The sequence below is a fragment of the Takifugu flavidus genome, chromosome 22 (genome assembly GCF_003711565.1).
Source record: "Takifugu flavidus isolate HTHZ2018 chromosome 22, ASM371156v2, whole genome shotgun sequence".
NCBI classification, from domain to species: domain Eukaryota; kingdom Metazoa; phylum Chordata; class Actinopteri; order Tetraodontiformes; family Tetraodontidae; genus Takifugu; species Takifugu flavidus.
Genome location: NC_079541.1, coordinates 352770 through 380000, shown reverse-complemented (window position 1 = coordinate 380000; position 27231 = coordinate 352770). Strand labels below are relative to the sequence as shown.

The following is a 27231-nucleotide window of genomic DNA, read 5'->3' as shown; positions in this document are numbered from 1 at the left end:
GCACCGACAGCGGCCAGGGCAGCCGCCTCGGTCCCCGGAGGTCTCCCCCGGCGGTGGCAGCGTGGAGCTCCGCATCTCCGCGCCGACCCAGGAGCTCCTGGAAGCGGCCGTGAAGACAGCAAATGCGGCCAAGAGAGCCGCAGACCCCGGCATGTCTCCGCTGCTGCTGCGCCCCGGAGCCTCAAGTTTGTGGACAAAAGTTTCCCCAAAATACCTCAAAATCCTGAGAAGGCAGAGAGAAGCCGGAGCCTGGGATCCGGATCAGGGTGTGTTTCAGGGCGCTGCGACCTCTCCGGAACCTGATCAGATTAACTTAATCCGGGTTTAAACGGCGAAATTAAAGTTCAGGTGCTTCGAGTTGAAGGCTGCAGTTTGGTCGCTTTCCAGACTGCACGCGTGCTTCAACACTGCAGGAGTGTGTGCGTGCGTGTGTGTGTGCGTGTGTGTGGGAGGGGGGTCACAGCAGTGTTTCACTGTGTTGATACAAAAACTCAGAATCAAAGTTAATTTTAACCATTAAAAAAAATCAATTCCAGACAAACAGGAAAATGTTAAGAGAGTAAAAGAACGAGAAGATTACTGAAAGATTCTCATTCTTGTAGTTTATTACTTTTTGGGAGGAAGAGTAACGTTCTTGTTTCTTATCTGAGCGGATTCCACAACTATTATTGTCAATGATGGAGTTGATTAATCACAGATCTGTAATCTGTCAAGAACCAGCAAACTCGTGAGGAATCCCAGCAGATTCCCGCTGTCGTGAAGCATTTTACCAGTTTAATGACACCAGTTCATTAGAAATGATTTAAACTGATAGAAATGCTCCGTTTTTACTACCAAAAATGCCATTTCTGTCTGTCTTGGATGCCATTTTATTATTTTATTATTGTTATTTTTATAGCATATCCAGTATCCAATAATTAAATTTGAATTTTATAGATTTTAATCCAAATATGATGCCAATACTCTCAATTCAGTCGCACACTGCCGCCTGGCGGTGAACTCGTGGTCCTACATCTCGACCATTTTAGTCAATAAATCACGTCATAAAAATAAATAACTTCATTGAAAATAACTGTTCTTTGTTTCTACACTGAGATAAATCAGTCTACAATATGCGCTTGTGCCTTTACTATGTTTTTTTTAACCTGTTAGGAATATTCTAAGGAAGAAATGAATCTTAATTCGCTGTCCAAATAATTCCCACATCTGATAATGTATTGCTATCATTAATATTATTAATCTCGTTGTTGCTGTTGTCATTGTAGTTATTAGTGTAGTTGTTTCTTCTTTTAAAACTTGGAATAAACAAGAACACATACCGTCACATGCTTATTTAATAACATTCGTGTAAATCAGCCTCCATTCATTCCCAATTGTGCTCATTTTCCCCCAAACGACACAGTTTAAATCATATTAAACAATGTTTTTGTCTGTTGGGAAACGTCAGAAACCCCCAGCAGACCCGAGGGCCGCGCCAGGCAGCGATGTGGTCATGTGATGCTGCAAAGAGGAGAAAGCTGAGGAGACCTCTCACTCTGCCGTACTTCTCGCCGCTTCATCCAGGCTGCGCTTATGGTCCAAGAACAACAAAAGCAATAAAATCGTGTTCTTGCTTGTGAGTGAATAAGTAGTGATTAATAATATAACTTCAGAACAAACATGATTTATCAGGGGAAAGAGCAAGTGCTAGATAAAAAGGAGTTGATTTTTCACTTCGCACTAGAGGGAGTAGTGGACCATCAGTCATAGCACAGACGATCTTCGGAAGCGCTAGCCGGCTAACTCCTAGCTGAAACAGACGCCATTAGTTGGGCAACAAGCAGCAAACGTATCGGTGGAAGCGGCCGTCAGCCGAACCGTGAGAGCCGCCAGCGCCACCTCCAGCTCCGCGTCGATGCCAGTGCGCCTCTCTTATGCTGTCGAGGCGGTTTCGCCTTGATTTGAGCTGTTTTTCCAGAGACGGAAGCTGATGTGAGCTACGCAGGACTTCGGTTCCGACGCGGTTTGTTAGCATTAGCAGCCCCGAACTCCGCGCAGCTTGTTTTGGACATTCCGTGGACCTCTCCAGAACAGTCCACCAGCGATGGCGGCTGCAGGGGCGAGCGGGAAGACCTACTCGTTTAAGGCGGTGCTGTTGGGGGAAGGTTGCGTCGGGAAGACGTCGCTGGTCCTTCGGTACTGCGAGAACAAGTTCAACGACAAACACATCACAACGCTACAGGTAAGAGCCGCTGGGTCGCGACTCCAGGCCAGGCTGGCTCCGAGCCATGACCGCCAATGGGTCCGATTACTGGAGCCATGTCTGCGGAGGGTTGAGGAGATGTTCGGAGGAGCTGCTGTGTGGCCCCGCGGCACCACCGGGGCCGGGCCGGGCCGGGCCGGGGGAGCGGGGTCAGAGGCCACCTGCCCCCAGGTGTGACCTTTAGGCCTTTAGTTAGTTGTATTAAATAACCCGGTACCATTTAACATGCTGAGGAAGACGGTTTGCTCCGACCTGCTGACGGGTCTGATGGGTCTGACCAGAGGGGATGGTGCCAGATACCTTCTCCAGGTTCTGATGTTCTGCTGCAGGAGGTGTTAATTACAGCCTGAAACAGCCTCAGCTTAAAACGAGCTGGTAGCTGGTGCTGATGAGGCCGTGGAAGCCCAGTCGGAACCGTGGAAGACCAGTCGGAACCGTGGAAGCCCAGTCGGAACCGTGGAAGCCCAATCGGAACCGTGGAAGACCAGTCGGACAGAACCGTGGAAGCCCAGTCGGAACCGTTGAAGACCAGTCGGAACCGTGGAAAACCAGTCGGAACCGTGGAAGCCCAGTCGGAACCGTGGAAGCCCAGTCGGAACCGTGGAAGCCCAGTCGGAACCATGGAAGACCAGTCGGAACCGTGGAAAACCAGTCGGAACCGTGGAAGCCCAGTCAGGCGCCGTGTCCTCAGCCTGGTCACATGTGCAGCCGTTCTGTCAGACTTCGGCGCTTTAAACGTGTGTGAAATCGGTGGAACCGGTGGAATCGGGGCGGGTGTGAAAGTGCTGCGGCCGACTGCTGTCGTGGGTCTGAAGTCCAGGAAGTGAGAGGCAGCGTTTCAGCCACTTCCTGCTGTTGGAAACGTTGCGTTCACTGCCTGTCGGTTTCTTCAGCTCCTGCATCCTTAACGTTGGAAACTTCAGGACGGAATATTGATGAATTATTTTCAAACCTGTTCAATCCGTCTGATTTAGTAACTATAAACTGTCAGTTAGTGATGTCATAACCCGTCACCAAACAACCCTAAAATGATGGTTGGGATGAAAGGAACTGATAAAGGAAATAGGTTGGTAGCACAGTGAAGACCCCTGTGTGTGCACGCGCACGTGCACGTGTGTGTGATGGGAGGATGAAGCTGAGGTCATGTAAGTGCTGACCAGCAGGGCGGTCACATGACCAGCAGGGCGGTCACATGACCAGAGGGAAGCCGGTCACATCGGATCCAGCTGATCCCTTCACAGACCAGGAAGAGGGACCAACTCCCAGAATGCATCACTCTGCCCTGGTCCTCCTCCTGGTGCATTGTGGGATTGTAGCCATGAAGAGCACTGATCCTGTGTGTGTGTGTGTGTGTGTGTTCCTGTACATGCTACATTGGAGGACCGACACGTGTTTTCCTATCAGAGTGAGGACATCTTGTCTGGTGTCTTTATCTCCGTCCGTCTGTCCTGGATGTCTAAATCACGCCGTCCTTGAACGTTCACCCAGACGCCCTTTGACCTTTGAACTTTCTGTGTTTTCACAGCTGTAACTGTTGTTTTTTCCTCCCGGCAGAGTTAATGTTTCGATTTCTGCGTAAATCCTTTTAGTTTAGTGACACGTGAGCAGCATCAGCTCAGATTAAAGAACAAAGTATGTTAATCTGACACGGCGTCATGACAACACTCGTGCATGTGCGCGTGCACGATTACCACAGCTTTGACTTCCAGTTGCGTTTTCATATATTCTTTAGTACAATAGTACAAATATGTGAATAGTTGCTCCGTGTCTGTAGTAACCGTTGTCAGGAGTGGCAGCGGTATCGCTGCTCGTTACCATAGTAACAGTCACATCTGCAAGGATTGATCAATAATCCCAATTTATCTCTGCAGGCATCGTTCCTCACCAAGAAGCTCAACATCACAGGAAAGAGAGTCAATCTGGCCATCTGGGTACCTCACACACACACACACACACACACACACCACACACACACACACACCCACACACACACCACACACCCACACACACCCACACACACACCCACTCACACACACACCACACACCACACACACCCACTCACACAACCCACTCACACACAACCCACTCACACACACCCACTCACACACACCCACTCACACCCACCCACACACACCCACTCACACACACACCCACCCACACACCCACACACACACCCCCCCCACACACACACACCCACACCCACCCACACACCCACACACCCACACACACCACACACCCACACACACCACACACACACACACCACACCCACACACACACACCCACACCCACCCACACACCCCCCCCACACACACACCCCCCCTCTTATGTAGGGTTATACCTGTGTGTGTAGGACACAGCGGGTCAGGAGCGCTTCCACGCGCTTGGTCCCATCTACTACAGAGACTCCAACGGCGCCATCCTGGTGTACGACGTCACGGACGAAGACTCCTTTCAGAAGGTGACGAGTGCGAACTCTCGTGCGAACTCTCGTGCGAACTCTCGTGCGAACTCTCGTGCGAACTCTCGTGCGAACTCTCGTGCGCTCCTGCTGAGCTTCCTCACACTCCTGTTCCATCTGTTTGTGTTTAAAGGTGAAGAACTGGGTGAAGGAACTGAGGAAAATGTTGGGCAATGACATTTGTTTATGTATAGTAGGTGAGTTATGGGTGCCAACACACACACACACACACACACACACCCACACACACACACACACACACGTTGTGGTCAAAGCTGACTAAGTCTGTTTCTTCTGTCTGCAGGGAATAAAATCGACTTGGAAAAAGAGAGACATGTTTCAGTGGAGGAAGCTGAGAGGTGATGATGATGATGATGCAATGATGATGATGCGATGATGATGATGGTGACAGTTACGGTGTGTTGTCATAGTTACGCAGAGTCGGTGGGAGCCAAACACTACTACACATCAGCCAAGTTGAATAAAGGCATCGAGGAGCTCTTCCTGGATCTCTGTAAACGTAAGACAAACAGGAAGTGACGTCGCTGTCCTGGAGCTCCTTCAGAGAAGAGCTTCCTGCTGGGAGAGTTGTGTTTGAGCTGGGATGTCTGTTGTCAGGGATGATGGAGACGGCTCAGGCCGAGGAGAGGATGAAGGGAAACGGAGCCAGCCAGTCCACATCCAACAGGAGGGGCGTCCAGATCGTTGATGATGAGCCACAGGCTGCACCTGCTGGGGGGTGTTGCTCCTCTGGCTAACACACACACACACACACCACACACACACACACACACACTTCTGTTGTTGCTGCAGAAGAACATGTGACATCATTTAGTGTTATGCCTTCCATTGAAAAGAGTTTGACAGGACACGCACACAAACAAGCATTGATTAGAACAGTGCGCCCTCTGCTGGACTGCAAGTAAACTGCAGTAAAACCATTAGAAGCATTTATCAATTTCTGTTGTTTTTGTTCACGAAGGGTGAGAAATTAGAAAACCTGAGTAAACATCAAAGACTTGTTGCTGTTTGCGTGGTTGATGATTCCATTACAAACTCAATTAGCATTTATTATTTATTCCGGGAAATCTCCATAAACTTGCTACATATACCTAAAGTTCATACAAACTGAAGAAAAATCAACAGATAAGGCAATTTTCATGATTTTCGCCAACATTTACTTAAATGACTTAACACGTTTAAATATTGATAAGTTATTGATTAACGAACTAATACTTTAAGTCCCGAATGTGTTTGTCAATGTTGAGCAGCTGCTTTCATCCTTTTGTTCCTCACACACACACACACACACACACACACACACACACACACACTCTCACATAAATAAAACGGCATGATTGGTTTCTGTGGAAGTTTTTCTTTTAAAGAATTAAAAAGCTGAACGGTGACTGTCTGGAGTGAACTTCTGATCTGAGCTCTTCTGTTCTTTCCCGTCCGGCTGAAGATGATCAGAGTCACTGGAAAAGTGGAGGCCGTCATTTTTCCCTGTTTTGTTTGAATTGTAATGGAGGGAAAATCAGCAACGTTTCCTGTAAATCCAGAAGTTAGAAACAGGTTCGTTAGAGCAGCAACGTGGCTCCTCGCTGCTTCCTGCAGCTGGACGCACAAGAGTAACGCATCGGTTTCAAATGTGGGTTTAAAGGAATAAAATCAGCACACTTTGGAAATGTAATGTTGAAAACTGCTGGTGTTGATGCTTTTGTAAAGATAATACAGAAATTCTGCTTTAAAGGTGTCGCGCTCATTTCCTGTCCCTGTTCTTGTCTCAAACATTCACGTTTATTCGTCCGTCATCACGGCCCGGTTCACAGACGAGCAGAACCGGCTCACAGAGCCCAGGTGGGACCCGGCGTAGATACAAACCCAGTGCTGAACTGGGAACACAGCCTTGGGGTTCTGGTCCAGGCTGACCATGAGTCCTGAGTGACGGCTCCCCTCCTGATTGGATAATTAATCACTGACCCCGCCCACTTTTCAACCCCATAATATGCAGCAGCCACGTTCCGGGTCGTCCAATCAAAGGTTCCATTTGTTGGTTACCTTGGACCCAGTATGAGCTCCAGAAAGAGTCAAGAATCAGTTTTAGTTTTTTTTAATTAAATCTTTGGAGTTACATTAACAAGAAAAAGGTGAAAAAGAGTTCCCTCATCTAAATATTCTGAGCCCAGACTGCTGATCATCGAGGTACCGGAACAGAAAACATCACAATAGAAAAACATCTGATTATGGCCAAAGCAGCACAAACAAGTCTTTAGACCTCCAAGCCGAGGCGTTGCATAGCGACTCCCTGAAGGACTCCCAGAACCACCAGAACCCTCCGGCTCCTCCAGGAGCGCTAGTACAGGGGAGCAGACTGCAGCTCCTGGTACTTGGGCGGGGCCGTGGTGAAGATGGCCGGCAACGTCAGGACGGCGTGGGCTCGGGCCGGGTACCTCATCTGGTGGAGCATGATGGACGACAGGGTCACGCCCAGAATCTGCACGACAGGGGGAGGAGTCAGCAAAAGGTGCGCCGACAGGATCAAGCTAAGGTACCGTTGACGTCACTTCCTGCTTTTTGTTCAACGTATAATCTCAGGTTACAACAAAAATGACAACTAGTTAATGCAACATCTTAGTCTTACCGCCAGAACGGCCAGAGAGAAGATCACACCGAGCATGATGTCAGCAAACAGCAGGACGAAGTAGACAATGATGGGGAAGCAGGGCTGCAACAGGAAGTCACGTGACCTTAGACGCCATCATCAAACAAAGAGAAACACAAGTGCCAGAACTCACCTTGCTGTAGATGGACTGTGACATCAAGATCTGAACACGACACAGAGGTTAGAATTTAAAGCCGTGTGTGTGTGTGTGTGTGTGCGTGTGTGCGTTGTGTGCACGTCTCACCCTGTAGTTGATCTGCTGACACTCGCTCTCCGTGTCGTCTCTGCACACACAGGAGTCTGGGATCTCTTCCTCCCAGTCCTTGTAACTGAACAGGCCACAGCAGTGGAGCTGAACACCACAGAAGAAGAAAGCTGATGGAGATACAAATGGAAGCAAAGATCTGGCGGAACCTGCTCAACAGGCCTGTCCATGTCCCACAGACCCAGAGTTTGCTCCCATCAGAGGGGCTCTGGTCTGAAGAGGGAAGGTCCTGAAAGGTCCCCAAAGGTCCTGAAAGGGCCTCACCTCCTTCTGCAGCTCATCAGCCATGTCCCTCACATCTGACGGGGCTTTGTCCAGAGGCACCAGCTCGCTGAACTTCTCACGCAACAGGCCCTCAATCTACACACACACACACACACGTGTCAGTCACCTGAGGTTGCTAGCGAGTCAGTTGAATGGCGAGGGGGCGTGGCCACCTGTGAGCGGGCGATGACAGCAGGGATCCCAGTACGGAGTGTGATCAGACTCCCGATCACCATACACACCAGGAACTGCCCAAGACAGCAAGACACAGGTGAACAGCTGTTCTGTGGAACTCCGGTCTTCCTCCGGGATCTGCGCCTGTACTCACCACAATCAGACACACTCGGTTCTCTTTGTGCGCCCCATAGGCTCCCAGGATGGCGATCACCATGGTAACGCTGCCCATGATGTAAAGGATGATGAGGCCGGCAGTGCGGCCTTCGACCTGGTCTCCCCCATGGCTGCTGATGACCACCTGGGACAGCAGCGTGAGCCCCAGGATGACCGCCCCCACCACCTGGAACACAACACAGCCTCAGACCGCCGGCCCAGAGCCACCGCACCACATTTGACTGGAGAAGCTGCAGGTTTGATTCAGGTGAAGAGGCCAAAACGCCGAGTCATTTATCTAACTGCAACTGCCACTATGACGTCACGTCACTTTGACGTCAGAACATTTTGTATTTTACTATTCAATTATTTTTACCGTCCAGGTCATCCTTAAAAACGTCTTTTTAGTTATAAAGATGAACGTTGATCGTGAAAACGGTTTTTATAAATATGTAGATAAAAGATTTGGGCCGTTTCTGAATCTGCGTCACTGAAAACACCAAAAGTTGCGACGCTTCTTCAGCTCAGATGTGAGCAAGAGCCTCATTTAACCCTGATTAAGAACTTCTGAATTTGAGCTTTAATAGTTTTAACTTCCTTTAAAGTGTGTTTCAGGGAAGTTCAGGTGTTCTCTTTTAAACGTGTATCAAAAGTCCCCATTAAAGCTGTAAAGCTACACAAGATGGCGTCCAACCCAAATCAGGTCCATTTAAGGGCCAAAAGAGTCACAAAACTTTCCCAAAACTTTTTCCGCGTGGATGACAAACGTGCGCGTTTAAAGTCCAGTTTAAACGGGAAGACACAAAGTTGGCCGCGGACACGCGCTCACGGTCACTGCGCACTTTTAAGTCCGGGACTTCCAGAACAAACAGGCGCCATTTTAAGCGTCAACTCACCGCGAAGAAGATGTTAAAGACGATGAAGACGCGTTTGAGGCACGAGTTGATCTGAGCCATGGTGCACGCGCGAGGAGAAACGGGACAAAAGATCAAAACTGCTCACGAGACGAGACACAGAGCCCGACGACAGAGACGAGATCAAAGACGAAGTGCGGTGACTTGCTTTTATGTGACAGGGGAGCCCGGGGGACGGAGGCGGGGCGGAGATTCCCGAAAGTGAACTGAGAGAAAGGGGAGTTCCAGTGAGGACAGGGCCCCGCTCGACCTGGAACCAGGGAGGGGCCAGGGGCGGAGGCGGGGCCAGGGACCATGGAGGGGCCAGGGGCGGAGGCGGGGCCAGGGGCGGAGGCGGGGCCAGGGACCATGGAGGGGCCAGGGGCGGAGGAGGGGCCAGGGAGGGGCCAGGGGCGGAGGAGGGGCCAGGAGGGGCCAGGGACCATGGAGGGGCCAGGGGCGGAGGCGGGGCCAGGGGCGGAGGAGGGGCCAGGGACCATGGAGGGGCCAGGGGCGGAGGAGGGGCCAGGGGCGGAGGCGGGGCCAGAGAGGGAGCATTCCCGACCGTGTCAGCGGGGTCTGGAACGGGCGGCGCTTTCCCCAGAAACGAAACCTCCGGGAAATGAGTCTCCGCGGTTGCTTCAGAGCCGCCAGGGTCGCTGGCGAAGGCGGCAGATTCAGGACCATGATCCCAGTTAGAGGAGCAGGTCCTTCTGCTCCTGATATTATCATGTTTGAGGTCGGACAGGAAGCTTAAAGCCTAACAAGTTTCAGAGATCATGATCTTAAGGTCGTTGGTAGAGGGCGGATAAAGGGAGGGTGGGAGAGGTCCCAAAGCCTCTTGGCCCTGCTCCTTTCAAGGCCCTTCAAACAATAAATAAATAAAAGGCAATAAATCCCAGGTTCGCTGTTGGGAAGAGCGAGGATAAACATGGACAAGGCTGATACATGATCTGAGAATTTAGAATGTTAGATTTAAAACGCTAAGACGGCAGGAACGAGCTTTTCCTGCATGTGTTGCTAACAGCTGGTGTTAGGTTACTGCACAGGAATGTGCTCCGTGTTTAAGGTCGGGAACTCTTGGATGGATTCCAGAGAAGATTATCAGAGTGTAGAAGACAAAACTGGGTTACCGGACTCTTAATGGGATGTCCTCACTCGTCAGGACACCAGATGGTGAGCAAGGCCTCTCTCAGAGTGTCTCCTTCTGCTCCAGCAGACATGTTCACGAATAAACAGATACAAATATTCTTTTTATCACATGCAGACCTGGGAATTCCAGCTCTTTAATGGGAGCAGACCATTGAGCTCCTCACAGATTTTTAAGATTCTGAAGGATTTTTGGTCCAATACCAGATCAGGGAAGTGGTCTCGAGGCCTCCACAGAATCGCTTCCCTGAAGTGGAAACAATATAAGAGCAGAGCTCAATGCCACCCCCAACCCTAACCCTAAACCTAACCCCTAACTTTAAACCTAACCTAACCCTAAACCTAACCCTAACCCTAACCCCTAACTTTAACCCTAACCCCTAACTTTAACCCTAATCCTAACCTAACCCCTAACTTTAACCCTAACCCCTAACTTTAACCCTAATCCTAACCCTTACCTAACCCTAGCCCCTAACACAGTTGGAAACCGGGAACAGATATCAACTCAACATTTGTTCCACCCTGAAGAGACGTTTCTAAGAATGCAGCTCCCTGATGTAAACACTTTTGTCTTTCTGTGTAAATTGTGTAAATATTGTAAACTGTGCCTGAATCGTCCTCCGCCTGTTGGCGTCACTGTCAGGAGTGTTTAGGTGACTGTCAGGCTGCTCCAGCTGTTGGATCACGATACACGATGCTGCATCTCTATTCATGAGTCTGACCCCACGCTGCAGCAGCACAAGTGAGTTAGGCTGACACAGTTAGCTTGCTGCTAACATCCAAGCTAACATGGCTGATGGTCTGCTGGTCAATGGCCAAACAATGTTATTTTTATGAAAAAGGTTTGTATCTGAATTGTCTTGACAGCCTTTTATTAAAATGTTCTGCTGTACAGTTTATCACTATACTGTTCTCTGGACATTAGATTTTTCTTGGAAAACTGTTTTTAAGCTGAATTCTGTCACGTGGTTTGGCTGTGGGAGACTCTGACCAGAAGAGGGCGCCAAAGTCCACATCAAACAAGAGACGTCATAACAAGCACGGAAATGATCCCATTTAAAATATTGAAAACTTGATGGAACAAATGTGGATTAACTAGAAGAGTCAGTGGATGATAATGTTCTAAAAGCGTTTTATTGGAACCAAGAACCTTTGAAACTGTTGAGAAACTGGTGAGAACCCAGGTGAGGATCTTGGTCAGGGAGACAGCATAGTCAGACAGACAGGCAGGCAGACAGACAGGTAGGCAGACAGACAGGCAGGCAGCAGCAGCAGAGCATTAAAGCCACCACAGGCCTCCAAAGTGAAGGTAAGCAGAGCTTTAATTGAAGCGCAGTAACGTTATCAACAATAAACGAAAATACGATATGAAAAATGATACAATCAAATAGACCTTAGAAAGTCAAAGAATGACCTAATTCGTTTTTAATCTGCTGCCATCAAGTCAAACGAAAATAGAAGCATCTGAAAGAAAATATGCTGATATCTGCACATCCAAGCCGCTTGTACTTCTGTGGAATATATTTATTTCCTATCTGCCGTCACGTTGAACATTATTAGTTGGACGGTTCCGGGCGCCATTTTGGGTCCGAACACCCGCAGAACCGCCAAGATGTTTCGGACACTTTCGTTAGTTTCTCTTATTAATACGATTTTTTTTTTTTTTTTTTTTTACCTCAACAGAACCTAAAGTGGACCTCCTTATCTGTTCTCTGTTATCGAAGCCCAGTTTTATAATTAAGGGATTTGAAAGAAGAAACTAGAGAATACTGAGCTTTTAGCTAGAGGTGAAAACTAGTTAATTAAAGGAAACCTGCGTGTATTGTTTTCGTTGTAATTGTTCATGTTTAAAAGACGAAGGTTGCTGGTTCCAAGCCCCCCCCCCGTTTCCTCCCCATCAGCGGCGTCTCTCGCGCCGCCGGCCGCAGCAGGACACCGCAGGGCGGGAAGCGCCGTCGCGAGCGGTCGGTGTAGGTGCGACCCTCCGCGCGGCTGTGCGCGCGCCTCCGTCACGGAGACAGCGACGCGTCCATTTTCTTGATGCGTCTCGGCGACAGAAGGTGAAGCTGAGCTGAGAGGAAGGATGGGCCGAGGAAGAGGAGGGCTGCGCGCCATGTCGGGGCTACTGGCTTTAATATGGACACAGTGGCTGATCACAGGTGAGGCTCTGCTGTTTGCATGTCGCCTCTGATCACGCACACGCACACGCACGCCAGGCACTGGCCAAATGCACCATTCAGCCTTCTTCTGCTCCTAAAAACGGGAACCGACCCGTTTCGGATATTTAACAGTGGCGACGTTGAAAATATTGACATTGGAGGCTGAAATCCTCCCTCCGTATGTGAGTTGATCCCAAATACTCTAAATTTACGCTAAATTTGCACATGTATGTGTGAAAGGACTTGACAGGAGCGACATGGCGCCGCTGGAGCAGACTGGACCCTGGTGTTTATGAGTCCTGGGACTGGGCTCAAGGAGCTTTGATGCTGGTGCTTTAATGAAATATTGATCACAGCTGAAGCTCCCTGTTGTTGTGAAGCTGCACAATCAGACGCCAGGCTGACATTAATTGTCTCTTGTGAACTATTAATTGCCGCCTCCATTATTGCATCATTGTGAGACGTCCCCCAGACGGCGGCTGGGTCGGGTCTGTCCCTGCAGGACTGCGTTGGACTGTGGACGAGATCGGCAGCTTTAGACACGTTGGTTCAGTTCCCATCGGTCCTGGTGTGTGTGCTCACACACCAGCTGTGGAGGAAATATCCCACAATGCATCATTACCAGTGGTGACCAACCCAACCATGCACGGTGGGCAGACAAGGCACAACGTCAGGAAATGGCTCGTGCACGTGTTTCTACTCTTTACATGTAAAATGATTCATCTGTGTGAGACCAGAGTGAACTCGTCCGCACGGGTCAGTCTTCACCATCAGCCTGGAGATGTTTAACCAGGTTATCTGTTCAGTCCTGTCTGATTGTGATGCTGCTGGCCCGAGACGGGCTGGAAACCAGAGCTGGTGCACAGGTGATGCTCAGCTCACCTCAGGAGCAGAGGCTTCACCTTCAGGGTTCAGCATCCCTCACAGGAAGGAAGCGTCTCCTCAGCGGCGGACGCTGGCGCGTCGTCTTTAAATAGACGCCTTCGCTGCAGGATAAATAAAGCTTCAAGATGAATTATGCAGTCCGGTTCTGGAGGAGCTGTTCAGTGTCTCAGCTGTGGGATTCTCCCCTTTAATTGGGAGGAACCTCATGGTTCTGTTGGTTTCTAGATCACTGTTGGCTCCCGTATGAGCCAGAAAATGGCGTTTCACTACGTTACCACGTCTCCTGCATGTGGAGCAAAAATCAGCCCTAACAACCTCTCTGCTCTCTTCTCCTCAGAAGCTTCTTCTGGTGATCGTGGGATCCATCTCTTTCCGTCTCGCCACTCTCCCCATCTCCACCGCCCACGTGGCGAGGATGCTCTTCCAGAAGCTCGCCCGCAGCACCTCCGCCACCACCGTCGGGCTCGCCCTGCTCCGTTAGCCAGATGGACGCCAGCTGCTCTCCTGGAGCCTGGCTTGGATCAGGAGCCCGGCTTGGATCAGGAGCCCATTGATGGTGGGCAGGCAGCCCTCAATCTGCTGGCACGGCCACATGAGCAGGTGCAGCCTGAGACCAGCGAGGTGTCAGGACGGCACCTGGTGACCGTGGTGAGTACTCTGCCTCCTGATTGGCTGGTTGTGAGGACGCGCTGTTACGGTTGAGCGGAGCTCCGGGAGCTTTGGTCGATACTGGCTTTAAATGGAGTCAGAAACTGCAGCACACTTGAAAACATCTGCGTGTGGTTCCATCAGACGCTGGCGTGAACCTCCCTGAGGGGAGCTGAGGAGGGCAGGATGTCTTCCTGAGAGAAGGTCTCCTTCCTGAAGGGGGCCACAGGTTGGAAGCAGACAAAATGAATGATGGACAAGGATGTGCTGACTCCTCTGTTGCTGCAGCAACTCGGTTACCATAGCAACACGGGTGACTGCGCTGGAGAGGGAGAGAGACCCACTTACCTTCACAATAGGTGATTACATAAGTGAAGCAGCAGTGACCTTCAGGGTGATGTTGAGAAACAGGCGGGTGGATGAGATGGATGAACACATGAATCCAGGCTCTGGAGGGCTTCAGGCTCTCTCAGCCCCTCACATGGAAAATCGGATCAGCGCACATGACACAACACAAAATAAACCCAGTGGACCCAGCTCAGCTAAAGCAAAAGCAGATGGACTGGAATGGATGAAGCATCCAGCAGCAGCCTGGTGGTCTGGGGGGGGGGGGGGGGGGGCAGGAAAGGTCTCATGGAAACAAGAGTCAGGCTGAACCTCTGAAGCTGCAGGCTCCCGTCTTCTGTGATGGCTTTGATTCCACCAGGCTTCCATCTGGTGTCAGCTCTTTTTATTAATGGAGGCTTGCGTAACACTTTTCTGTGTTAATACACTTCCTGCTTGGTCACATGACCTCTCCCCCAGGCTGCTGCATTCTGTCACTGAGGAGCCTCTGATGGAAGCTTGAGAGCATTTTTAAGCCTCAGTAAAGTTTCCTGGGTGAACAATCAGGTGCTGCAAGCTGAGGGAGAGCGGACCGTGGTGGTTCTGACCGTGGTGGTTCTGACCGTGGTGGTTCTGACCGTGGTGGTTCTGACCGTTGTGGTTCTGACTGTGGTGGTTCTGACTGTGGTGGTTCTGACCGTGGTGGTTCTGACCGTAGTGGTTCTGACTGTTGTGGTTCTGACCGTGGTGGTTCTGACCGTGGTGGTTCTGACCGTTGTGGTTCTGACTGTGGTGGTTCTGACTGTGGTGGTTCTGACCGTGGTGGTTCTGACCGTAGTGGTTCTGACTGTTGTGGTTCTGACCGTGGTGGTTCTGACCGTAGTGGTTCTGTCTGTGGTGGTTCTGACTGTAGTGGTTCTGACCGTGGTGGTTCTGACTGTTGTGGTTCTCACCATGGTGGTTCTGACCGTGGTGGTTCTGACTGTTGTGGTTCTCACCATGGTGGTTCTGACCGTAGTGGTTCTGACTGTTGTGGTTCTGACCGTGGTGGTTCTGACCGTGGTGGTTCTGACCGTTGTGGTTCTGACTGTGGTGGTTCTGACTGTGGTGGTTCTGACCGTGGTGGTTCTGACCGTAGTGGTTCTGACTGTTGTGGTTCTGACCGTGGTGGTTCTGACCGTAGTGGTTCTGTCTGTGGTGGTTCTGACTGTAGTGGTTCTGACCGTGGTGGTTCTGACTGTTGTGGTTCTCACCATGGGGTTCTGACCGTGGTGGTTCTGACTGTTGTGGTTCTCACCATGGTGGTTCTCACCGTGGTGGTTCTGACCGTGTGGTGGTTCTGACCGTAGTGGTTCTGACCGTGGTGGTTCTGACCGTTGTGGTTCTGACCGTTGTGGTTCTGACTGTGGTGGTTCTGACCGTGGTGGTTCTGACCGTAGTGGTTCTGACTGTTGTGGTTCTGACCGTGGTGGTTCTGACCGTAGTGGTTCTGTCTGTGGTGGTTCTGACTGTAGTGGTTCTGACCGTGGTGGTTCTGACTGTTGTGGTTCTCACCATGGTGGTTCTGACCGTGGTGGTTCTGACTGTTGTGGTTCTCACCATGGTGGTTCTCACCGTGGTGGTTCTGACCGTGGTGGTTCTGACCGTGGTGGTGGTTCTGACCGTTGTGGTTCTGACCGTGGTGGTTCTCACCATGGTGGTTCTGACCGTGGTGGTTCTGACCGTTGTGGTTCTCACCATGGTGGTTCTGACCGTGGTGGTTCTGACTGTTGTGGTTCTCACCATGGTGGTTCTGACCGTGTGGTGGTTCTGACCGTGGTGGTTCTCACCGTTGTGGTTCTGACGTGGTGGTTCTGACCGTGGTGGTCCTGACCGTGGTGGTTCTGACCGTGGTGGTTCTGACCGTTGTGGTTCTCACCATGGTGGTTCTGACCGTGGTGGTTCTGACCGTTGTGGTTCTCACCATGGGGTTCTGACCGTGGTGGTCCTGACCGTGGTGGTTCTGACCGTGGTGGTTCTGACCGTTGTGGTTCTCACCATGGTGGTTCTGACCGTGGTGGTTCTGACCGTGGTGTTCTGACCGTTGTGGTTCTCACCATGGTGGTCCTGACCGTGGTGGTTCTGACCGTGGTGGTTCTGACATGTCTGCTGACTGTTGCGGTGCCTCCGGAGGAGGACGAGGAGCAGGTCTGTGATGCTTCAGAAGAGGACCATGAACAGCTGGGATGGTTGCAAGATGCTGAAGTCGTACCTGTTTAGCTGCTTGTTGCCATGGAGACAAGTTAGTTGTTGACTAAATGAACATCAAAGCAGGAACTGACTGATTTTCCCCCAAAGAAACAAGTCAAGTGTGAATAATCTGACCTCACATCAACTCACACATTCAGCCGTGTGCGTGTGTGCGTGTGTGTGTGTGTGTGTGTGGTGTGTGTGTGTGTGTGTGTGTGTGCGTGCACGTGTGTGTGGTCTCATTCAGCTTCACGTGACGCTCACGTTTCCCCTGCAGAGATGCAGCTCAACTCACCGTCGTGTGTGAATGATCCTCCTGGATGTTTGACCTCCAGGATCAATGATTCCTGATCAATGGCGTCGTTGGCGTCCAGCGTTCCTTATTTTCAAAAGCTGTTATGACTTCACTGCTGCTGCTGGTTCATTGTTCAGGTTGATTTAGAACCATTTACCCACCTCCACCCTTCTGATACCGGATTGGTCCAAATCAGATCCCCTATAAGCCAGTTAGAGTGTGTGTGTGTGTGTGTGTGTGTGTGTGTGTGGGCGGGGCTACAGCAGCTCAACATGTTAGCTTGATGCTAACAATGGTGAGCTTCCAGCGACGGTCATACAGAGATAAGGTGACATGAAAGGTGCTGCTGAATGAAACCAGGTGTGTGTAGAAGCGGCGTGGGGACACACACCAACAGCCGGGGGGGAACCACGCCGTCGTCCATTATCAGGCGTTAGAGAGCGAGAGCCAAGAGCAGGAGAACCTGCTTGTGGTGGGACGCCACCAATAAATGAATGTTTTGGCCTGAAGGAGGGACAGGGACAGAAATAGCGCCTGATCCTGACAGGAAGTCCAGCAGGATAATGGGATTAGCTCGGGCAGCCAATCAGGCGGCAGCGTTCAGCTCTAATGGAAGGTTAGATCAGGAAATGGAGTGAAAGCTCTCCCGGCTCCGCTGCTCCAGGTCCTCACCTCTGATCTTCAGGCTGGTCACATGTTTGCACGGTAAGATTCTTTTTCTAAATGACTCGTTTGAACTGGTTTTTAACGTTTACATTAAAGGGAAAACTGGGAATTGATCATCATCTGGTTCATCTCAAGGAACCAGAACTTTAGTTTATGAGCTGCTTTCACATGGTGGCCAAGCACGTGAAGCTGAGCGGTGATGGACACACGCGTGTTCCTCACGTGTTCTTGGTTTTCATGTTTGTTTTCGTGACTGAAAAAATGAGTTTGTTCAACAGAGCAGACGGTTACACAGATAATAAGATAAGCTGTGTGTGTGTGTGTGTGTGCGTGTGTGTGTGTGGTGCGTGTGTGCGTGTGTGTGTGTGTGCGTGTGTGTGTCTCTGTGTGCGTGTGTGTGTCTCTGTGTGTGTGTGTGTGCGTGTGTGTGTGTCTCTGTGTGTGTGTGCGCGTGTGTGTGTGTGCGTGTGTGTGTGTCTCTGTGTGTGTGTGTGTGTGCGTGTGTGTGTGTGCGTGTGTGTCTGTGTGTGTGCGCGTGTGTGAGTGCGTGCGTGCGTGCGTGTGTGTGTGTGTGTGTGCGCGTGTGTGTGTGTGTCTCTGTGTGGTGTGTGTGTGTGTGCGTGCGTGTGTGTGTGTCTCTGTGTGTGTGTGCGTGCGTGTGTGTGTGTCTCTGTGTGTGTGTGTGTGTGCGTGTGTGTGTGAGTGAGTGCGTGCGTGCGTGCGTGCGTGCGTGCGTGTGTGTGTGTGCGTGCGTGTGTGTGTGTCTCTGTGTGTGTGTGCGTGCGTGTGTGTGTGTCTCTGTGTGTGTGTGCGTGTGTGTGTGTGCGTGTGTGAGTGCGTGCGTGCGTGTGTGTGTGTTGTGTGTGTGTGTGCGTGCGTGCGTGCGTGCGTGCATGCGTGCGTGTGTGTGTGCGTGTGTGTGTGTCTCTGTGTGTGGTGTGTGTGTGCGTGTGTGCGTGCGCGTGTGCGTGTGTGTGTGTGTGTGTGTGTGTGTGTGTGTGTGTGGGAGGCTGCTAATGGATGAAACAACATGTTCTGTTGCCACTTAATTTAATATGGGAACAACCAGAGCAGCAGCACCAGTCGGGTTTGAGCTGGACGACGGATGAAGAGCTGCTGAGGTCAGACGGGATTTCAGGAGAAGCTGGTTGGTTGTTGTTTATCCAGATGTTTACTGGTGGTTTATCCAGATGTTTACTGGTGGTTTATCCAGATGTTTACTGAAGGCTGGAGGACGACACCAGTGCTTCCAGCATCATGGAGCTGACAGGTTTGATGGCTGCTGGTTGTTTTCACTGGTTTTTGATTTGTATGATCTGAATTGATTGAGTCGGGTCAGAGGTCAGAGGTCAGAGGTGTCATGATGGCTGTTGGGTGTCCAAACAGGCAGGGATGGAAGTGCTCCACATTAGCCAGATTAGTGTGTGTGTGTGTGTGTGTGGTGTGTGTGTGTGTGTGTGTGTGTGTGCTGTACATCCTGTCTCCTATGCTTGAGGGGACATCTGTTCTGGACCATCCTTGTGTGTGTCAGTAGGTGCGTCTCAGCTGAACCCAGATCAGTGGTCCAGGAGAAGAAGGCTGTTCCTCCTCGTGATGATGATGATGATGATGAAGACACATGTCATTTCTAAAAGCTTTCAGCATTTTAATTTTCTCCGTTGACGTTAATATTCATGCATATTAAATGTGTGAGGACTGGGAGCAGGTGGGGTCCAATCAGCTGCAGAACCAACGCAGAACTTTGTCCGCAGGTCCTGGCTGTGGATGTGAGGAGGCTGAACGTCAGTCTTCTTCTGTGGTTTCGGGAAGGCGTGGCAGCAGCGTTGGGTGTTGCTGCGGGACAAGTCCACATCCACAGGCTGAACGTAAGAGGCGCGTTCCTCCACGTTGATGCTCTGTGGAACGATGATTGGAATCGTGCTCCTCTCTTCCAGGAGGAGAAGAACGGCATCGAGCTGTTCGTGTCCTCCGCCGGGCCGGGCCTCTCTGAGCTCCGCCCCGCCGAGGAGGTCATCCAGGCCCTGAACATCAGGGTCCTGCACCAACACCTGGGACACTGGGGCATCACTGAGATCTCCACAGAGGTTTGTGTTCAGAGCTGAGCTCCACAGGAGGAAGCGGCTGCTGCTGCTCGGGGGACAGATGTGGAGGATTCATAGGTTCTGGAGGAGTCCAGAGAGGCCGCGGCCGCAGCACTAACGAACCCAAAGCCTCCAGGAGGCCAAACTCACAGTCGCTGTCTCCTGACAGCTGTTGTCCTCGTGTCTGTTGGACGCCGCCGCGACTTTAATCATTCTGTCTCCTGCAGAAGAACGTCCTGCAGGATGGGCAGAGGGACCCCGTGTGGAACCTAGAAGGTTTTTATGCACTCGTCCTCTTCTTCACCATCTTCATCATCATCACCACCTGCTTGATGGTAATATGTGAATACAACCACACAGACCGTGTGTTTACGGGTGTTGCAGTGCGCCGGGTCGTCCTCACGGGGGCGCTCGCGAGCAAGAAACGCTCAATCCCATTGATCCTGTGATCTTGCTGACTTTTGTTCCTCCTGAGCAGATGTTAGGATGCCTGATGCTGAGGAGATGTTAGGATGCCTGATGCTGACAGATGTTAGGATGCCTGATGCTGATAGATGTTAGGATGCCTGATGCTGATAGATGTTAGGATGCCTGATGCTGAGCAGATGTTAGGATGCCTGATGCTGAGGAGATGTTAGGATGCCTGATGCTGAGCAGATGTTAGGATGCCTGATGCTGAGTAGATGTTAGGATGCCTGATGCTGAGCAGATGTTAGGATGCCTGATGCTGAGTAGATGTTAGGATGCCTGATGCTGAGCAGATGTTAGGATGCCTGATGCTGAGCAGATGTTAGGATGCCTGATGCTGAGTAGATGTTAGGATGCCTGATGCTGAGCAGATGTTAGGATGCCTGATGCTGAGCAGATGTTAGGATGCCTGATGCTGACAGATGTTAGGATGCCTGATGCTGAGGAGATGTTAGGATGCCTGATGCTGAGCAGATGTTAGGATGCCTGATGCTGAGCAGATGTTAGGATGCCTGATGCTGAGCAGATGTTAGGATGCCTGATGCTGACAGATGTTAGGATGCCTGATGCTGATAGATGTTAGGATGCCTGATGCTGAGCAGATGTTAGGATGCCTGATGCTGATAGATGTTAGGATGCCTGATGCTGACAGATGTTAGGATGCCTGATGCTGACAGATGTTAGGATGCCTGATGCTGACAGATGTTAGGATGCCTGATGCTGAGCAGATGTTAGGATGCCTGATGCTGAGCAGATGTTAGGATGCCTGATGCTGAGTAGATGTTAGGATGCCTGATGCTGAGTAGATGTTAGGATGCCTGATGCTGAGGAGATGTTAGGATGCCTGATGCTGAGGAGATGTTAGGATGCCTGATGCTGAGCAGATGTTAGGATGCCTGATGCTGAGTAGATGTTAGGATGCCTGATGCTGATAGATGTTAGGATGCCTGATGCTGAGCAGATGTTAGGATGCCTGATGCTGAGTAGATGTTAGGATGCCTGATGCTGACAGATGTTAGGATGCCTGATGCTGACAGATGTTAGGATGCCTGATGCTGAGTAGATGTTAGGATGCCTGATGCTGATAGATGTTAGGATGCCTGATGCTGAGCAGATGTTAGGATGCCTGATGCTGAGCAGATGTTAGGATGCCTGATGCTGAGCAGATGTTAGGATGCCTGATGCTGAGCAGATGTTAGGATGCCTGATGCTGAGCAGATGTTAGGATGCCTGATGCTGAGTAGATGTTAGGATGCCTGATGCTGATAGATGTTAGGATGCCTGATGCTGAGCAGATGTTAGGATGCCTGATGCTGATAGATGTTAGGATGCCTGATGCTGAGCAGATGTTAGGATGCCTGATGCTGACAGATGTTAGGATGCCTGATGCTGAGCAGATGTTAGGATGCCTGATGCTGAGCTTTAGGGTGACAGACATGTTGAGAGTAAAGAACAGTGAGTGCTGCGTCAGAGGGGAAACACCTCTGAAGGTGGCATCTGCTCAATAAACACACCCCTTTCCTCCGAAGGGGGTTGCAGGTTGAACTCCAGTCAGGTCACTGACACAGACCTGAATATTCAAACAGAATCATTTGGTTGAGCTGAGACATGAGTGCTTGTGCAGCACCTGTCCACCAGGGGGCGCTGCAGCTGTGTCCAGGCCGCTGTTCTCCCCCAACACCTCTCGATCACCTCCAGGTTTTGTACCGACTGAAGGAGAAGGTTCAACTTTCTGACACAGCGGTAAAAGCGCCGCGCCACGGTCAGGACCTGAGACCCTGGCCCCCCCAGACTCCGCTCAGAGGTCAAAGGGCACCAAGGTCAGCAATAAACAACACGTTATTTTCAGTTCAGAGTTTCTCATCTGTGGTAACAATGTGTTTGCCTTCAGCTTCCATCATCAGGAAGCATGGTCCAAGCTGCGCTCCCGCCAGCTGTAGCCACGCCCACCCCCCAGCAGCAGCCAATCACAGCCTGCCGCCACCTCGCTCCCCCTGTGTCCAGGTCAGTCGGTACAAATTTAACACACGATGAGGACGGAGGTCGTGGCAGTTCAGGGTCCCGAGTTCAGCTGTTAGCTGATTAGCTTAGCAGTGCTACAGCTAATGCTACAGCTAACACGACTGGATTCTGTCTGGCAGCGTCTTTGTGTTTGTTCTGTTGCTGGTTCTGCTCCAGCCAAACAGACGGCTGGTCCAGACCGGTCCACCAGTAAACCCAGTCCAGGGTTGGTGTATCTATCGGCTACTCTGAAGCCACAGCGCCACCTGCTGTAGACAGGAAGTGATCGGGACCTCGGCACCATTCTGAGCTGGTGCTCGCAGCTAATTTAGCGGTGATTCTGTGATTCTCCATCCAGGCCTGTCCCAGTTCTCGCTGACAGCAGCGTTGCTATAACAACCAACCACGACCTGAAGCTTTGCCCCTCCCCTTTCAAGATGAAACCTGCAGCAGGACTTCAGGAAAGGTAACTTCCTGCCCTCCAGACCCTGTGTGTGTGTGTGTGTGTGTGTGTGTGTGTGTGTGTGACCTCTGCACTAATGCCCCCCCCCCCCCCCACCCCCCCCCCGCCTGCGAGGAGCTGGTGAAAGAGTGTTTGTGTTCATTTTCCTTCTAAGTGGTTGTAAAACTGAAAAGAAAACCTTTTTATCGGCTCCTCCGCTCCCGGTCCAGCCTGTCAGACTTTATCTCAGAACTCTTCCGTCCTAGTTGGTGGGTTCGGGCCTCTCGGGCGCTTCAGTTCCCTGGCTCTCCGCTGAGGCCTGTGAAGCCTTTAAGGCCCAAACAGGACGGAAGCTGGAGGGCTGAGAGTGAGAACAGGATGTTTTTCTTGGTTTCTTTGTACGTGTGTGTGTGTCTCCTGTCTGGGTGACAGCCAATCAGCATTTAGATGAGGAGGAATAAACACACACACACACACACACACACACACACACACACACACAGATCAGGCCTCATATTTCTTGGTCTTGTTTCACTTGTGTTTAGCTGGAGGTGTCAGGATGGGGCTCGGGGCCTGATGGTGCTCTGTTGTCTCCTCCAGACGGGGCTCCAACGTCTCTCTGGTGTTGGACATGTCTGCGCTGGGCTCGGTGGAACCCATGACTGTTGCCGTGGTAACCCCCAGAGAAGCCGCTGCCAGGGAATACCTGCTGTCGGCAAGTCGGCCCCTGACGCGCCAGCAAGTGCACGACCTCGTCAACAACACGCACAAGCTGCAGGCCGAGTTTGCTGTGAGACACACACCAGAACCTTGATCCAGCGGAGGCGCGCCCCCTGCTGGCCCCCGGGGGGACTGGCTCCCACTCACTTGATGGTTACTGACTGTTTCAGGAAATCCCCATGAATTTCATCGATCCCAAAGAACTGGACATCCCAAACCACGGGACCAAGAACCGGTACAAGACCATCCTGCCCAGTGAGTACAGTCTGCCCGTCGTCAGGGCGACGGCCATCATGTAGAAATACCTGCCGTCACCTTGAAATAGCAGGAAGTGGCTGGGCCGGAGCGTCGGAACGAGCCTGGACGGATCCCGGCGCTGCTCCTGCCTTCTCAGCCCAACACGCACACAAAGTCTCGCACAATAGATTTTCCTCAGAACAGTTTGTTCTCACAGCGGCCGGAACGTTCGGCCTGATTAAGACGTTACGTAACACACGCGCACGCACACACACACGCGCACGCACACACACACACGCGCACGCTATAATTGTTCCTCGTGTTTTTCAGAGTGGGCGGGTTTATTGGTTCAAAAGTGACGGGTGGGTGTTCCTTCCTTCCTTCCGGCCAATCAGGAGCCAGGAATGCTCACCTGTCCCTCATGCTGCTTCCTCCGTCCAGTGTGTGTTGTCTCTGCGGGTGCAGAACTAATAATATTTGGACTGAGTTTAAAGACAAACTCGGCCAGAACTGCGAGCCAGCCGGGACCCAGTTGGTTCCTGGTTGATTAGAGATGTGGCCCTGGTCTCTCCAGGCTGAGCAGTGTGATGTCCTTGTTTTCCAGACCCTCATTCCAGAGTCGTCCTGAAGTCAAAGAGCCTCAACGACCCTCTGAGCTCCTACATCAACGCCAACTACATACGTGTGAGTCACCTGTGGAGCGTTCGCAGCAGCGGTGGTGATGTCACAGGAGCGAGGCTGATGGGCTCGCATCATCACCTCAGTCGGGTGGAATGTCGGCTCACGCACACACACACACACACACACACACACACACACACACACACGCGCGTGCACGGTGAAAGTGTGCTGTACAATAGACCGGCTTCCTGTCAGGAAGTCGCAGTGAAACCGTTTTTCTGACAGAAACAAACCGCCTCATCCTGTTGTGCAATCGAGCAGAAGACCCGAACACGTCCAGAACCACGTAGAACCCTCGACACCAAGCGCCTCCTCACACACACACACGTTGAAGTGATGGCGAGTTTTAGGGACGCGGCGACAGCTGCAGCAGGATGCTAACGCTGTTGTGTCCCAGGGTTACCGTGGTGACGAGAGGGCGTTCATCGCCACCCAGGGTCCGATGGTGAACACGGTCAACGACTTCTGGCAGATGGCGTGGCAGGAGGAGGCGCCCGCCATCGTCATGATCACCAAGCTGAAGGAGAAGAACGAGGTGAGCGTTTCCACGTGAGAATCCGCATGGACTCACGCAGGTGAAGGTTCTGGTGAACAGAACGGGGTTCTGGTCCAGCCGCACTAACTGAGCTCTGTCTGTGCAGAAGTGTGTTCTGTACTGGCCCGAGAAGAGAGGCATCTACGGGAAGGTGGAGGTTCTGGTCAGCGGGCTCAGGGAGTGCGAGCACTACAGCACGCGCAGCCTCACGCTGAAGGTACCTGGACGTGTGTGTGTTCGGGCCGACCCGGGTCACCGTCTAACCAGAGCGTCTGCACTCTGCAGTGTGGGAACCAGACCCGTGTCCTGCAGCACTACTGGTTCACGTCCTGGCCCGACCACAAGACCCCCGACTCCACGCTGCCGCTGCTGCAGCTGATGGCCGACGTGGAGGCGGACAGACGGGCGGCCGGCGGGGGCCCGGTCGTGGTCCACTGCAGGTACGCCCGCTCCCACCACCGCTGCCGCCTGACCCGCTTACCCACAATCCTCTGCCTTCTGCAGCGCCGGGATCGGCCGGACCGGCTGCTTCATCGCCACGACGATAGGCTGTCGGCAGCTGGAGCTGGAGGGCGTGGTGGACGTGCTGAGCATCACCTGCCAGCTGCGAGCCGACAGGTGAGAGCGTTGAAGCCTTCCCGACGCCGTTTTCCAGTCCCGCTGACCGACTGGTTCTGTGCAGGGGGGGGATGATCCAGACTGGGGAGCAGTACGAGTTTGTCCATCACGCCCTGAGTCTGTACGAAGCGGCTGCAGAAACGGGCCAGTGAGCCGGTCCAGCCACAGCGAGAAGAACCTGGACCTGAGCCCGTGGTTGATGAGGTCATAGTTCTGCACACGGCCCGCCACGTGTGATGGACACCCAGTCGGGCCTGGGGGAGGAGCCTGTTGAGGGAACTGGGATGTGTCCGTCCTCTGCACTTCCTCCTCCTCGGCGTGTTGAGCGGATCGTCTGAGGAGCCGGAGGAATGTGCCGACTCACCTGTCCAACACGCCGTTTTGAACTCAGCAAACTGTCCCGTCGCCTCTGTTGTCATGGAAACGTAGAACCAGTTACAAAGTGATGGTGCAATCCGTCGTGTTTTCTGTGACTTTACAGCGATTTTCTGATGATCTGGCAGGAAAACCTGCTGGACGACTGTTAGCTGTTAGCTGTTAGCGCTGGCTGACCCACAGGCCGCAGTGTTAGCCTGGCTAGCAAACATTAATCCAGTCCACTGTTGCAGCTCTGCGCTGACGTCGGAGCGGCGTCGCTGACGTCAGAGCGGCGTCTGCTTCACTCATCTGGCTCCTCAGTAGTTCCATGGTTGAAGACGCCAAACAACCTAAACATGGTTTAACTGTGGGCACCAAGTGCGGCTGCTGTTAGCCTCACGTGCTAAGTGTTAGCATCCAGTGTTAGATAAGCTGCAGCTTTCCTGTTCGTAGATGAATGTTCATGATGTGACTGGTTACCTGAGCTAACGGCACTATTTTATTAAATGTAACCTTGATCTAATGACCTGCTCGTCTGTGCTTGTCAGTATTTTCCTGAATGGTCTCAGAGCTGATCGATGGTCTGTTCACGTTAGCTTAAAGTCAGTCTGGTCTCTGCAGCTGTTCACCTGTGTCTGGGAGTCACCTGTGTCTGGGAGTCACCTGTGTCTGGGAGTCACCTGTGTCTGGGAGTCACCTGTGTCTGGGAGTCACCTGTGTCTGGGAGTCACCTGTGTCTGGGAGTCACCTGTGGCGCCCTCAGAAATGACTCGAGCTTTTGTCGCATCGCTTCATCTTTGAATCATAGTCGAGGTTTTTACTGTCTGTCAAATGCAGCTGGGCTGGAGGAGCGTGTGTGACCCTTGACCTTTTAAAGCAGGTCAGGTCACCTGGCGCCGGGTCACCTGGGGCTCGTTGAGGGCAGCCACCTCACACACACACACACACACCATCTGCCCCCCCCCCCCCACACACCACACACACACACACATCTGCCCCCCCCCACACACACACACACATCTGCCCCCCCCCCGCCACACACACACACAACACACACATCTGCCCCCCCCCACACACACACACACATCTGCCCCCCCCCACACACACACATCTGCCCCCCCCCACACACACACCACACACATCTGCCCCCCCCCCCCACACACACACACACATCTGCCCCCCCAACATCTGGGCTCCATCTCTGATCAGATCACGTGTTCCATGTTCAGCTGCTGGTGTTTCTGAACCACGTTAAAGCTGAAACTGGTTCCTGGAGGAGCTGTGAGACGAGGAGAAGCAGGAAGGAAGGAAGGAAGGAAGGAAGGAAGGAGAGGTGTGGACCACTAAAAGTAGCTGAGACAAAGACTGACCTTTAGGTTCTGCAGGTGGAGCCCCAGCAGGCCCCCATCAGCCCCAGCAGGCCCCCATCAGCCCCAGCAGGCCCCCATCAGCCCCAGCAGGCCCCCAGCAGCCCCAGCAGGCCCCCATCAGCCCCAGCAGGTCCCCATCAGCCCCAGCAGGCCCCCATCACCCCAGCAGGCCCCCAGCAGCCCCAGCAGGCCCCCATCAGCCCCAGCAGGCCCCCATCAGCCCCAGCAGGCCCCCATCAGCCCCAGCA

At 52.1% G+C, this 27231-nt stretch overlaps 4 protein-coding genes across 4 annotated transcripts in view; 2 read left to right on the top strand and 2 right to left on the bottom strand.

The window, feature by feature from the left end:
• LOC130519525 (leucine-rich repeat-containing G-protein coupled receptor 5-like) overlaps positions 1-727 on the bottom strand; it is a 13457-nt gene extending 12730 nt beyond the window's left edge. Inside the window, exon 1 of the mRNA XM_057023040.1 lies at positions 1-727. This exon is cut by the window's left edge and continues 89 nt beyond it. Within this exon, the coding sequence (XP_056879020.1) occupies positions 1-153 (153 nt within the window). The 5' untranslated portion in view covers positions 154-727.
• An 899-nt stretch (positions 728-1626) lies between these two features.
• On the top strand, positions 1627-6453 carry rab21 (RAB21, member RAS oncogene family). Its single transcript, XM_057023045.1, has 7 exons — positions 1627-2221; positions 4114-4173; positions 4594-4701; positions 4835-4898; positions 5006-5060; positions 5133-5221; positions 5320-6453. The coding sequence occupies exons 1-7, from the start codon at positions 2084-2086 to the stop codon at positions 5457-5459; spliced, it is 654 nt and encodes a 217-aa protein (XP_056879025.1). The 5' UTR covers positions 1627-2083; the 3' UTR covers positions 5460-6453.
• A 345-nt stretch (positions 6454-6798) lies between these two features.
• Positions 6799-9349, bottom strand: LOC130519528 (tetraspanin-8-like). The gene is made up of 8 exons (XM_057023042.1): positions 9122-9349; positions 8224-8412; positions 8069-8143; positions 7896-7991; positions 7611-7718; positions 7500-7529; positions 7346-7429; positions 6799-7198 (listed from the first exon to the last, which is right to left on the bottom strand). The coding sequence occupies exons 1-8, from the start codon at positions 9179-9181 to the stop codon at positions 7058-7060; spliced, it is 783 nt and encodes a 260-aa protein (XP_056879022.1). The 5' UTR covers positions 9182-9349; the 3' UTR covers positions 6799-7057.
• A 2180-nt stretch (positions 9350-11529) lies between these two features.
• On the top strand, positions 11530-26139 carry ptprr (protein tyrosine phosphatase receptor type R). The gene is given in 17 exon segments (XM_057023041.1): positions 11530-12426; positions 13649-13959; positions 19225-19338; positions 19408-19557; positions 19782-19889; positions 21721-21795; positions 21798-21842; positions 21914-22026; positions 22382-22489; positions 23066-23255; positions 23356-23440; positions 24027-24106; positions 24501-24638; positions 24745-24855; positions 24924-25078; positions 25143-25256; positions 25321-26139. Coding segments are annotated over 17 exon segments (2061 nt in total). The 5' UTR covers positions 11530-12350; the 3' UTR covers positions 25409-26139.
• Positions 26140-27231: the final 1092 nt, after the last annotated feature.